The following is a 14327-nucleotide window of genomic DNA, read 5'->3' as shown; positions in this document are numbered from 1 at the left end:
CACGCGTGCGAGTACCCCCCACCCACCCAACGAAACGCACGCACATGCACCCCCCCATTACACACTGCCACATCAACAGATGAATTCCACAGGAAGCACTGACTGTATCCAATGTTTCAATAAATCAATCATTAAGGAGTTTGACATGTTTTTTTCATGAAGTATATAAACAGTATTTAGCTTTTATTCTTATAGACCGTATTGAAAAAGAAATTCAGGTTCTCAGGAAATCGCCGCTTATCAATTAATCCTTAATTGATTGATAAGGGCAACCAACTAACAATTAATGAATTAATCGAGAATTTGCAACCCTACTTGTGATGGAGTCAACTTTGAAGTTGTTCAACCTTGAGGGAAGTGATTGAGGTGCATAATCACAGAAAGACTAATGGATTACTTAGGTATTACTCTGGTTTTACAGATTTGATGAAAAATTGGTGACGAACATCATACGCTAGTTTAAATGTTGTGTTGTTTGGAACTAGGGAAATACCAGAATAGTTCTACTGTGTGCGAACAAAAAGTCAAAGCCTGTGGATTTCAGACAGGATGGATATCATACATGTGAAGCCTATACTGTGGATGGTAACAGGGCAAGTGGGTGGACACGTCACATGGACTTCAACCCAACATAAAGGATTCCAGACATATCATACTGTAATTGTGAGGAAGCCCTGTTAGGTCTGGTGGAGATTTGGAGCTAGCTCTTGTTGAAAAATTAAACGCATGGCATACAAAACATAAAACACAAATCCCATTATGCCAGTCCCTCGTTCTTTCAGCTACTATTAAACAGCCTTACATGTCAAATTCCTGTAAACGTATATATCTGAAGCATTTTAAAGCACAAAATGATTATGTCAGGGAGTAGCCGCATTTGCCAAGACTGTTGTCAAGTATAAAACAGACTTTGAAAGGTTTTTTCAGCAGAATTCTGTAACCTCCTCCTCCCAAAGGCCCGGTGAGCAGATCTATAGAGAAGCAACAATAGCAGTAAAAGCCATTTCCAATCTGAGATTATCTTTCCAAACACGATGCAGAGAAGTAGCACAGTAGTTTGGATGTTTGCATTATTTGACGCCATGCAAACCGCTGTCAGGTATAAAGTTTTCCAGCACTGATGAATAAATTATAGCTTCGGCATTAATCACAGGTAGAGGAATACTTTTTGTGATTTGTAAAGTTGCACTGAAAACTTTTTCCTCCTCTTCGTTCACAGTGGTCTGTGAGCTTCACTGTTGGCGAAGATATCTGTGCAGAGTTTGACAGTCAGCCTGTTTTCACATTCTTCTGCTGACGGAGGGAAGGTTTTTTTTTTTTTTTCTGCTCACCTGAATTCTGAATTTCAGAGACAGGCCTGGGAGCAGGAATTTTGACATCACAAATGTTTTGGGCAGCCGTGTTCTATATACAGCTTTTACAGGTGGAGAGTTGTTTTGTCTCCTAAAACTTGCCCTGGGATTAGCAATTTTGCTACGAAATAATCACTTTAACAGATTGTATTTTTTACACAAATGTTCATCGATGTGATTTATCTTTATTAAATGAACAATGAACAAGTAAAGTAAGTACTGAGAAAACTAATAAGCAGTTACATTTATGAATAAGAAGAAAATCTGGATATGTGTGCCCTGTCCACACTAGTTGCTTTTTCCATTGGACATCTGGGCAAAAGTTCACCAATATTTACTAAATGTCGAAAAAACAGAAGTGCGTAATGTCAGTTTTTCCATTAAATCCCAAATGCAATGATTTGTTTATTTATTATCGCAAGATGACATGAGAAGTCATTCCATAAACTTGGGGACAAACGTAAATATGGTGTTGATTTACAGATATAGTTATTATTGTTTATATTACCCCTCTATCTCGTACTAAATTAAAAAATGATTGGGTTTCCTGGTGTGTCCACACATACCGCAACATGTTTCTTCTTCTTCTTCGCTTGTTGTAACATACGTCAACATACGTTTTTTTAATGGTGCGAAAAAAGGTCTTTCCATTGCAGTTTTGCGTGATATATTATGTGCACTATGCCCGAAAAACCACCTCTTGCCAGCGCAAAAACTTTTAATCAAAAAATGAGACTTTTGGCGAAATTGTCGTTTTTCCATTAGGTACATTTTTATGCGCAAGTTATATTTGCGCAATTTGAGGGTCAATGGAAAAGCAACTACTGATGTGGATAATGTGAAAAAGGCCATTTTTCTCTATATTTGGGCCTCTCAACAACACGTAAACAGTGTTTTAAGTCACAAAAATCCAAAGTTTATGTGTATCCATGCAATCAGGGAAAACAGAGATTGGAAAACAATGGCATCACATTCCATTTTGCTCATGTCTATTGATACTTTGTGTAATGAAGCTGCACCTGAGGCATTAAATCCAGGTAAATAAATGACTGTATGACCCACAGTAGATCGAAGTCAGTACTAATAACCTGAAACCTGACTTTCTTACCGACAGAATAAGGCATAGAGGTCTACAACATAATCAGACAGGTTACCATGGGTCACACTGAACTTCCCAAACCAAAAATTCTGTCATTTACAGGGCCTCCAGTCTATAGAATAAGTTACATATATACATTAAACACACTAAATGCTTATATTCATTCAAAAAAAAACACTCAAAGAGGAACTACTCAAGGAAGTGCAGGAATGCAGATGATTGTTTTTGACTCTCATGGTCCAGGTTGCTGTAGAGATAAAAGTTTAAATGTTTTATGGTGTATGTGTTGAGGTGAAATGTTCAACTGGTTGATGATTACAATGAATTGTAAACTTGTTTTTATTTATGTATGTATTTGGTAACTGTGTCTGTAGTTTAACGGACCCCAGGAAGAGTAGCAACCACTATGGTGGAAGCTAATGGAGAGCCGTATAAACAATAAACTACTACCTTTGCGAGAGGGACCAGATCTGCGTTACAAAGAAATCTACATCATGTAAAGAATATACCTCTACAAGCCCAACCAACACTTAAGGCAGTATTTTTCAACCTTGGGGTCAGGTCCCACTGTGGGGTCGCCTGTAATTCAAATGGGGTCGCCTGCAATTTCTAATAACTGATAAAACTAAAAAAAAAATTAAAAAATTTCTATGAAAAAATATATGGTGAGTTGAGAGAGACAATCATAATACATTAAAGAGATGACAAACTGTGAAGCTGAAACTGCAGCACTGTGGTTCTGTTTATCTGTCAAATGTTCATTGTGGTCAGTTTCAGATGCTGCAGCTCTTTCATAATTCATAGTTTGAGTTCTTGTTTGTTCAGTATTAATTGTCAGCCTTGTAAATCCAAGCTGGACTGACTGTACATATCCTGACCAAGGAAAATAAAATTCTCACTTTGTGCAGTAATCTACACCTGGATTTACTGCCTCTGTCCATAATAATATACATTATATAGACTAAACGTCGTCTAAAATTAACATTTATTTGCAACATAATATCGCAAACTATTAAATGATCAAAAACAAATTTATTTTAGCCAAAAAAATGTCTCCGTTTTGAATGTCTGGGGTCACCAGAAATTTGTGATATTTAAATGGGGTCTCAAGCCAAAAAAGGTTGGGAACCACTGACTTAAGGTATCTGAAATTTACAGCCAAACTTGTTCCTGCTCACCTTCATGATAGATAAAAGTCTCTGCATCTGCTACACACAGGACCATCCATCAGAAACAATGGTTTATCAGAGCATTTGTGCCAGTTTCTAGTTATTTTTGCATTGCGAGTGGACAGAGATACTTTGCAATACAAAGGTCATGTAGAATAAAATGAAGAAAGAAAGTATCTGTAAGCGCCATTTTATTAAGCTTACAATAATTTCATTATTATGTGTATTTTGTATTATTTTATGTTTGTAGGTTTACTTAACAGGAGCAAATATATTATATGGTTGGTTAGGGAAGCATAAGGATATATATATATATATATATATATATATATATATATATATATATATATATATATATATATATATATATATATATATATATGTATGTATGTATGAAGGGTGGGGAAGCAAAATTTACAATATTTTGAGGCAGGGATTGAAAGACAGTGTATGACCAATTAGTTTATTGAAAGTCATGAGAATTTATTTGCCACAAGAAAATTTACATAATAGAAAATGTTTTTATTCTATGTGTCCTCCTTCTTTCTCAATAACTGCCTTCACACGCTTCCTGAAACTTGCGCAAGTGTTCCTCAAATATTCGGGTGACAACTTCTCCCATTCTTCTTTAATAGTATCTTCCAGACTTTCTCGTAATAGTTTTGCTCATAGTCATTCTCTTCTTTACATTATAAACAGTCTTTATGGATACTCCAACTATTTTTGAAATCTCCTTTGGTGTGACGAGTGCATTCAGCAAATCACACACTCTTTGACGTTTGCTTTCCTGATTACTCATATGGGCAAAAGTTTCTGAAAAGGTATGGATAATAGTGTTAGGTATGATTATGACATCAATATATGTTTGGTTTCAAAACAATTGACGTAGTGCCTGCTGAGAAAAAACAACTAAATGTTCATTGTACATTTTGCTTCCCCACCCTGTGTGTATGTGTATGTGTGTGTGTATATTATATATATATATATATATATATATATATATATATATATATATATATATATATTTGAACACAAGGGGGCGTAATCCTGCTATGTGCACATGATTTGTTTGACAAATACCTGTTCCATCGTTCTCTTTGACTATGATAATAAAGAAAATGGACATCGGAGCAACACAGTCGTTTTACCGCTGTGTCTGGCGACGATGTTGTCCAGTGCATAAAAACATTCTTTGACGTCTATTTATGTTAGAAGAGGTAAAAGTAAGAATTAAGAAACCAAAAGAATTAAGAAACCAAAAGAAACACTAAGATTTGCCTCTACAGTATCTATTTAGAATAATATCCATGTTAGTGTGAACAAGACAGTTTTTAATGAGTTCAATAAACACTACAACCATGTCAGATAAATTACTATTCAACACAGACTATCTTTGGTTTTTCTTGTAAACTCCAGACAGGAGCTTTGATGTCTCGGCAGGACTTTGGATGGACACAATACAGCGAAAAAGACTGTCTGTTCAGAAAAGCATCTAAGTGAAGAAATAAACAATAACTACAGGAGGTGTGGAGAAGCACCAGTAGTTTCAAAAGTGAGTTTGCCTCTGAAAGAGTTGTGCGGATTTATTAGTAAAAGAAAACAGCGGGTGGAGGCACAGAGTTTGTTGCTGACTCTGCACCACCAACGAAAACAAAGGAATACTTTGAGCTTTACGTGAGAAATGCCTCCCTGCAGGTATAGATGTTAAATTCATGAACACACAAGGAAGCAGATCTTTATCACGTTCAAGGATGAAAAAGAAGTCAAGCGGACATGCTGGACTTTGAAGAAGGTAACACAGATAGCGAAAAGCAGCTATAATCAGGATGAAGATTAAACTGAGGCTCCATGTCAGAGTTGGCACAAATCTGACTTGAAGAATTTAAAGCAGGATTCCTTTGTTGCCTCTACTTCTGTGCAGAGGAGACAAGGCAAGAGGCTCAGTGGTTTTGTATCTCATCCTTGCCAAAAGCAAAATATACAGTTTATATCACGGTTTATTTCAAGTACGTGTCAGGAAAGAGTATGACTGCAGAGTTAATTGGCATGCATTTATTTATGTTTATGTGCACTCACAGTTACGCATGTGCACCTGACCCATACTTGTGTCCGTGCATACTTATTATGCATATGAATGTATAGGAGCAGATGAGTGGCCAGCGGGGAATAGAGTTCCGATGATGGGGGATGGTGGGGTGATGGAGAGATAGGAGCGGAGTCTGGGGGTGGACTGGTGGGGGATGGTGCGAGGCTGGAGGAGGATCATAGGCCATAAAAGGGTATGATATTCATATGCACAACGCCAGCATTTTAAGATCTTTGCACCTGTTCTGTAAAAGCGCCGGTCGGGTTAGAAATACGGTGACACCGCTGTGACAAATAAGGCGTTGCAGCAAAAGGTTTATTCCTGTCAGCATATTTCATAACCATGGTCTGTTGCACACATTCAGTCGCTGTTTTGGTGGCTTGGCATTGTGTTGTGAAATAATATATTGGGAGGAATAAAAAGTGAAACCATCCATTCAACCATTTAGAAACTTAATTTAAAAATGCAACCTCTTCATTCTCGACAAGAAACTTAGTGTGGAATTTGTGCACAGGATTTGCAGCTAAATCCTTGCTGTGCTCTTCCCCATGTGCAGCGTATGGATGTTGTACGGGGTTACACTTCACTGCACTACTCTGTGTCACTCTGTCTTTAACCATGCACAGATGTAGAACTAGAAAGAGGCTTTTACAGAAGAAGCAACTCCTGAGAGTCATTGAAATCGTTGATACTTTAATTGAATATTACCCTACGCTGCAATGTGGCTAAAAACCTCTTTTCTAGATAGACAGACAGACAGACAGACAGATAGACAGATAGACAGATAGATAGATAGATAGATAGATAGATAGATAGATAGATAGATAGATAGATAGATAGATTAATTTATTAACCCTTTCATGCATGAATTTTGAGAACCTTAGTCAAGATTTTTTTCCTGATTGTTTTTATTCCTCTTTAGGCATAAAAAAAACAATGTGAAGGGATTTTTTTTTTTTTTTTTATGAAGCTATTTTTCATGGAGTTACAGAAATGTCCACTAAGCTGGACACCACGCGTTTAATATTTGAAGCGAAGATTAAAACTGATCATCGAAAACTATGAAATAAAAACATTTTTCATGCAGCTCACATTTTATCATAGTCTAATATTAGTTATTACTCCCTTCATGGAGATAATATGCAAAAAAAGCCCAACTTTTTGATTAGGAAAATAGTTAATTACAGTCTAACAATAATTAGCAATTGGTTTACACTAAAACATGTTAGTGCAGATCAGATTTATCAAGAACAGCAAAGTTACAGTAATAGTATGAATGTCAGTGTATGGGATGGTGCATAAGTGTCCACTGTGTTGGCTGATATGAAACTAAAACAACATAAAACATGGATATACAAACGAACAGCTGTAGAAGAACTGTCCACTGTAGTGACCAGTATGCATGAAAGGGTTAATCTCCGAGGGGAAATTCAAAATACCAAAAGCGGTCACCGCTCCTCAAAAACAGTCAAACCACATCAACAATCAATAAATAAACTAGAAAAGCACTCGGAGACCGCACACCTCCGCCAAGGCAGATCGGTCCCCCACCACCACCAAAATTTAATCATTTGTTCCTTGTGCCAGAATCAATATTTCCTGAAAATATCATCAAAATCTGCCCCCCCGCCCCAAATCCATTTCATCCAAATCCCTCCATAACTTTTTGAGTTATCTTGCTAACAGACAGACGAACAAACAAAAAATCCCCCCCCACACCCCCATCCTCATCCCCCTGATCACCACCAAAATTTAATCATTTGTTACTTGCACCAGTATCAACATTTCCTGAAAATTTCATCCAAATCTGTCCATAACTTTTTGAGTTATCTTGCTAACAAACAAACAGACAAACCCTGATGAAAACATAACCTGCGCCGTTTCACTTGGCGGAGGTAATAAATGCAGAGTATAAGTAGCTAAGAGTAAGTTAGATTAAAAAGAAAGTAGAATTAAAAGACAAAATGTGAATCAAAAAAGGTAAACTCTAAACACCTAATATCTGTAACTAGTTGTCAGACACTACAAGAATACCAGTACAGGGACTGATCTTCCTCTGCGTAAGCCAATCTTTCCCATTCGCCTGCCCACGCAGACACAGAACGCCAAACAAGAAAAAGAAATGGGCGCAGAGTGAAGGCCATTCTCTAATGTAACGCAAGTAATGCTGGACTGTCATAATCAGAAAATGGTGAGTGAGTAGTCGCAGCTTTAAAGGTTTTCAGACAGGAATGTTTTCACTCAAAACCTTAAGGTCGTCAAGAGCTTTATGCCATAGAAAACACACAGAGGGTAATAAAAGTGCCTTGACAGTTTCCTGTTGGATTCAAAAGAAACGCAGAGGAAATGACACCCGAAAGTATCATTTTCTTTGAACGTCAGGATTATTTTATGTGTGTGCGAAGCGGTGACACATTGTTTCAGACGCAAAAAAGCTCTGAATGACCTGCTTTATTTAGAAGTGCCTGAAGACACGTCCTGCTGGTCTAAGAGACGGAGCAACAGCGTAAACACCTCCAGACAGAAACATGGATGCAGCAGGTGGATAGGGACGTTGTAGACTGAGACGGAAGCAGACACTGGCATATTAGGTGAAATAGTATGTACTTTACATACAGTATGCATGTGTGGGGAGGTGCAGGAATTTCTCCCGAGCCATAATTAAACCAGACACAAAGGAAAAGAGCTGCTCGGCAAAACATGCAGAGCTTGGATTCAGCTCTGGCACAACTTCACTGGTTTCAGTACAAGCATTCTTCCAAAATATAGGCCACTGACTCGCAGTCAAAAAGGAAACTGGAATTCTTATTATTTCCGCACAAAACAACACATCCGAGATACCTGTCAGAGCTCTGTGCACCAGACCGATACACCACGCAATCTGTCTCTCAGCTGGACAGCTTTTCATTTGAAGATGATTGGAAAATGGTTCCACCCAATCAACCCTCATTTTATAAAACAAGCATGTTGAGCTTTCTATATATAGGATCAGAAGGAATGAAATCACCTGCCACGTTTTTGGGCCTGAGGCACACACACACACACACACCTAATCCCCACTCAAAACATGATTTTATTCGTGCCTGTAGCTTTTTTGGCATGTCCTGTAAACTCTCTAAGCTTCTACAGCTCCCCAGAAATAACACACTTCTATGCAGAAACTAGGAATGCACCGATACCGATATGAGTATCGGGTATCAGCTCCAATACTCAGTGTGTGTACTCGTATTCGTACTCGTAAAAGATATCCGATACAAATGCACCGATACCACTTACAGCAGTGTGACATTCACAGTTCAGTGCAGCAGGTACGCGGCAGTGGAATAATGTGTGAAGAGTGTGGAGATTTTTTAAAATAAATGACAGTGATAAAAGTAACGCTGACTGACAGTAACGTTCCAGACACAGACAGATACAGACGCAGCGTTCTGTCCTTCCTCTGCGTACATTCCATCCGTGCTGGTGGATGCGTACTCAGAAGGAGAATACCAGCGGGAGTACAGAGCGGTCCGGACTGCCGCCAGCAGAAGTGAAAACCAAACTTATCACTCATTTCTCTTTTCTCTTCCTGCTGAAGCTAAACTTTTAAACCTTACCAGCGAAAACGCTGCAATATTAGTATCACATTAGTGTTGCCTCTGTCGTCTCCATGTTTGTTATTACTGACTTTGTTCTTCTTCTTCTTAAAAAACTTTAATCTTCTTCGTGGTATTTGTCCAGTATGGTTAATTCAATGCGGCGCCCCCTGGTGGATTAATTGATAAACGCTCATTCCAACACATTAAATGTCAGTAGCAGCACTTTGTTCCAGTTAGACTAATGACAACGGCAATAAAACACATTTACAAAAGGAACTAACAACTGGAATGGGATTATTAAGTACTCGTATCGGTACTCGGTATCGGCAAGTACTCAAATGTAAGTACTCGTACACGTACTCAGTCTGAAAAAAAGTATCGGTGGGTAGGTATCGGTGCATCCCTAGCAGAAACAGTAAAAAATAAGCATGAAAACTCAAAAAGATCCCAAAAATGATAGAATAACAAATCTATCACAAAAATAATGCATGTGGACAGAGACAGGGGTATATTTTCTGGTCTGTAACTGTTAATATTGGGGGAAAATGCAGCTCATTTAAACAGAATAGCTTCAATACATATTCTAGTCATGAACAGACCATTAAGTTCTAATGGATAGCTGATGGAAGCAGTTCCAGGTATTTTGTCTGGATGTGATTAATGATAGAAATTCAATTTGTTTTTTAACTTTTGGAGCATCTTTAAAGGACAAAAGTCTATTAACTATCTGATCAAGAGGACACAATGGAAAGGTTTTAGTGCATATTTTACAATGAATTGTTCTGCTTGGATACACTGATTCTGTAGTTTTGAGCTCTCTTTATGTTATTTATTTATTTATTGTAAGAGGTCAGTCCTGTTTATTGCTATATTTGCAGAAAACTGTAATCATCAGGTCATTTTGCCAAGCTCTGAGCTGGTCCAATTTTATACATCCAATGAGTCATGAAAGCAGATTTTTCCTTTGTTGGGGCCGAAAGTAGACAATCTATTACAACAAAGAGCTAAAAGTAAACCACAGCTGTAGCCATTTTAGCTAACAGTGCTATATGTTTTGATATATGTATGTATGTATGTGTGCATTATTATTATTATTATTCATTCATTTTCTTAACCTGCTTTATCCTCACTAGGGTCACGGGGGTCGCTGGAGCCTATCCCAGCTACTTATGGGCAAAGGTGGAGTACACCCTGGACATGTCACCAGTTCAATATAGGGCTTATTATTATTATTATTATTGTTATATTTTTATTATTAGTAGTAGTAGTAGTAGTAGTACAACTGTGCATCCAGACTGTGTTTGTACCTGCATATGTAAAAGCCCAAAGGCTTTTTTGACATTGAAAACACATTATGCATGCCTAAAAATCATCCACTTTATTAGAAACACTTAGCGCACATAGTTGAACTGAACATCTGAGTGAAAATAATAGATTTCAAGGATCTGCACTTTAAGCTGAAACTCAAAGTAAACATCTCATTTAACACAAACGTGGGAGAAATTTTAACCTTTTCAGCCATTATTTTCTATACAAGTCAACATTTGTAGTCTAAAAGTCTAATACAAGTCATCAATTAATGTCAATGGACTGGTGATTTGTTAAACGTCCTATCGATTAATTGGCCAAACCGTTAATGAAAAGCTCTCAGTGCTCCTATTATCATTATTACAACTGTGCATCCAGATTGTGTTTGTACCTGCACATGTAAAAGCCCAAAGGCATAACATTTTGACACTGAAAACTCATTATGCATGCCTAAAATCAAAATCGTCCACTTTATTAGAAACACTTAGCGCACATAGTTGAACTGAACATCTGAGTGAAAATAATAGATTTCAAGGATCTGCACTTTAAGCTCATATTACACTGGTCAACAACAAATTTATTGTTTAAGTTTTTTGAGCTGATTTAGGATAATTTTGGTGTGCTGAATCCAAAAATCACATTAATTTTGCTCAATCAGGTCAACTTTCTGAACTATGCTACATATTAGCTTTTTAACATTTTTGCTTACATTTATGGGCATTTTCACATCATATGATACAAAATTCTTTCATATTTCTTGCAATAAATGAGTTCTGAAGATTTTACTTTTGTCAATTTATGATTAATGTATTTTTTTAATATTACAGGTGAATGAAATGGCTTCAACTAGAAGATCTTGCAAAAATAAGCCTGACGTATTCTGCTACATCTGCGGTGAATACACCATTGTACCTAACAGGAATCCTGTTAGAAAATGATTTTTTTTTTTCTTAAAACCTATTTTGGGTGAGAACTATATAAAAAAATCAACTGATAAAGTCACAAAAATGTAATCAATTTTGTGAGAAGATCAAATTTTTCCTAATCAAATTAGCAAAAAAACCCTGACCTGACTGAGAAAAACAGATGTCATTTTTGGATTTAGCGGTGCAAAATGGTCCTAATTCAGTTGAAAAAACCTAGACAACTTACAAAAATTTTTTTTTTTTTTGTAACCCAGTGTTATTTAACTCAAAAGTGGGAACAATTTTAACCTTGGTAGCCTTTATTTCCTATACAATTCAACATTTATAGTGGAAAAGTCTAATACAAGTCATCAATCAATGCCAATGGACTGGTGATTTGTTAAACGTCCTATCGATTAATCGGCCAAACCGTTAATGAAAAGCTCTCAGTGCTCCATCTACTTCTAGTTTAGAAATGCACTAACTCTCTCATGCTTTTAGGATACGCTTAGAATTATGTCAAACTGCATTTTCCCCTAAAAAATAAAAAAATAAAAATAATTAATTAACAAAAACACATTCCGAATGTAAACACTTACGGCAGTTTTCTTCATCACTGTTATCCGAACAGTCATCATCATCGTCGCATCTCCAGATGGTCGGTATACACCTTTTGTTGTTGCACTGAAACTGTCCATCCTCACACTCATCCGTTGCTGGAAGAGAGAAAACAGTACCCAGATGGATGAGAAACTAGTGCTGATAGTAGCCTGAGTGGAGTAGTTCAACTGTCATTTGCAAATGAATGCCTAATTGATATTCAGCATTCATTCAGGTCAATTGGCTGTGGCGCGGGGTGCGTCAGGGCCGTGGATCCCTCAGTTATTATGTTTTTTTTTTTTTAAGATAATTGAAAACAAGTCTGTGTGGAGAAACAGTACAGGAGAGGGGGGTAGGGGGGTGGGGGTGTGTGTGGGGGGGTAATTCCCCAACACATGAGGACAAAGATTCCAGTCTACTACAGCAGGGTACTACCTCCAATGCAGTATGGATGCTCACTTGACAGAAACATACGCGCATTTTCCATCCAAGAGCGCACAATAAGTGATCCCACATCATCCACGCACACAATTCACTCGTTTCCCACTGAGGGAAATAAATAAAGAGGTTTCTGTCTTTATTCTGGGTGTATGAGAATAAAACACAGGCACAGGCGCGCTTAGTGCCGGGAGCGCATCCAATTCCTCTCACCTCTCTCCACAGCCCGTCACAGACAGGACCGGAGGTGGCTTTTTAAACCCACTGGAACCCACGCACACACACACACAAAAAAAAAAAAAAAAACGCGCACACATGTACACATAGGTTCAAAAGATCAATACTGACCTGCCGAGAAATGGACCCTCAGGAGTAACGAATGCAAAAGTAGCAATGTCCTTATATCTGTCCACATTTCTGGAGGAGCTGCCGGAGCTCATTCACATCCACTAAACAAAGCCCGTGAGCGGTTCTTGTTGGAGCGCTGCGTCGCTGCCGCCTGCCTCTCCTCCGTGGAACACCCCCCTCCATCCGCCTCACTGGCTGCCTCCGGCGTGACGACAGAGCGGGGGGCGGGGAAAGGAGGAGAGTAGATAGAATAGAATAGAATAGAATAGAATAGAATAGAATAGAATAGAATAGAATGCCTTATATTCAGGAAATAACCATAATAAGTATTAAAATGAGTACAAATAATGTTCATGAAATAAAATTAAATTAAACTTTTTTTTTTTTTTTTTAATGAGTTGATTTTTTAAATTTTTTTTTAGAGGTACTAAATCTAAAGCAAGCCACATTATTTTCTTTTTTAATGAGCAGATTTTTTTTTTTTTTTAAAAGGTACTAAATCTAAAGCAAGCCACATTCGGCCCAATATGATCTCTAGTGGGCCGGACCAGTAAAATTATAACAGTGACAATAGTAGAGTTACATTACGAGATGTCAACAAGATGTCTACAAGGTATCCTTAAAAACGAATGTGAATAACATGAACAACCTAAAATTTCCTAAGAAAATCTGTGCAATTTTAATAATATTAAAAGATGTGAATTCTGTGGAGCATAGAATAGAATAGAATAGAATACAATAGAATAGAATAGAATAGAATAGAATGCTTCATATTCAGGAATAACCATAATAAGTTTTGAAATTAGTATGAACAATGTTTATGAAACAAACCTAAAACTAAACTGATAAAAAAAAAAATTTAAAAAAATAATAATAATGAAAAAAAAAACAAAAAAAAAACATTGACTGTATTTTATTTATTTATTTATTTATTTACAGGTATTAGATATAGGCAAGGATATTAGTACTAGCTTTACATCAGGGGTGTCAAACTCAGCCACATTCAGTCCAATATGATCTAGTGGGCTGGTCCAGTATAATTATAACAGTGAAAAAAGTAGAGTTACATTACGGAGATGTTAACATCTACAACTTCAAACGAATGTGAATAATATGAACAACCATGAACAACCTGAAATTTCTTAAGAAAAATCAGTGCAATTTCAATAATATTAAAAGATTTGAATTCTGTGGAGTATAGAATAGAATAGAATAGAATAGAATAGAATAGAATAGAATAGAATAGAATAGAATAGAATGCTTCATATTCAGGTAATAGCCATAATAAGTTTTGAAATTAGTATAAATAATGTTCATGAAATAAACCTGAAACGAAACTTGTTTTTTTTAAATAGCTGTATTTATTTATTTATTTATTTAACAAGTGTTGGATGTAGGCATGGATATTAAGTACTATAACCTCACTTTACAACAGGGATGTCAA

At 36.9% G+C, this 14327-nt stretch overlaps 1 protein-coding gene across 2 annotated transcripts in view; it reads right to left on the bottom strand.

Moving 5' to 3' along the window:
- The window catches only part of LOC115436528 (low-density lipoprotein receptor-related protein 8-like), a 262795-nt gene extending 249772 nt beyond the window's left edge, over positions 1–13023 (bottom strand). For both annotated transcript variants that reach the window (XM_030159392.1, XM_030159393.1), the window contains exons 1-2: positions 12884–13023; positions 12097–12213 (exon numbers count right to left, since the gene is read on the bottom strand). In XM_030159392.1, coding sequence (XP_030015252.1) covers positions 12097–12213; positions 12884–12950 — 184 coding nt within the window. In that variant the 5' untranslated portion in view covers positions 12951–13023. The remainder of the gene's footprint in view (positions 1–12096; positions 12214–12883) is intronic.
- Between the last annotated feature and the right edge of the window lie 1304 nt (positions 13024–14327).

This window comes from Sphaeramia orbicularis, chromosome 17 (genome assembly GCF_902148855.1).
Source record: "Sphaeramia orbicularis chromosome 17, fSphaOr1.1, whole genome shotgun sequence".
Taxonomy (NCBI): domain Eukaryota; kingdom Metazoa; phylum Chordata; class Actinopteri; order Kurtiformes; family Apogonidae; genus Sphaeramia; species Sphaeramia orbicularis.
This window is presented reverse-complemented; position numbering and strand designations above follow the sequence as displayed.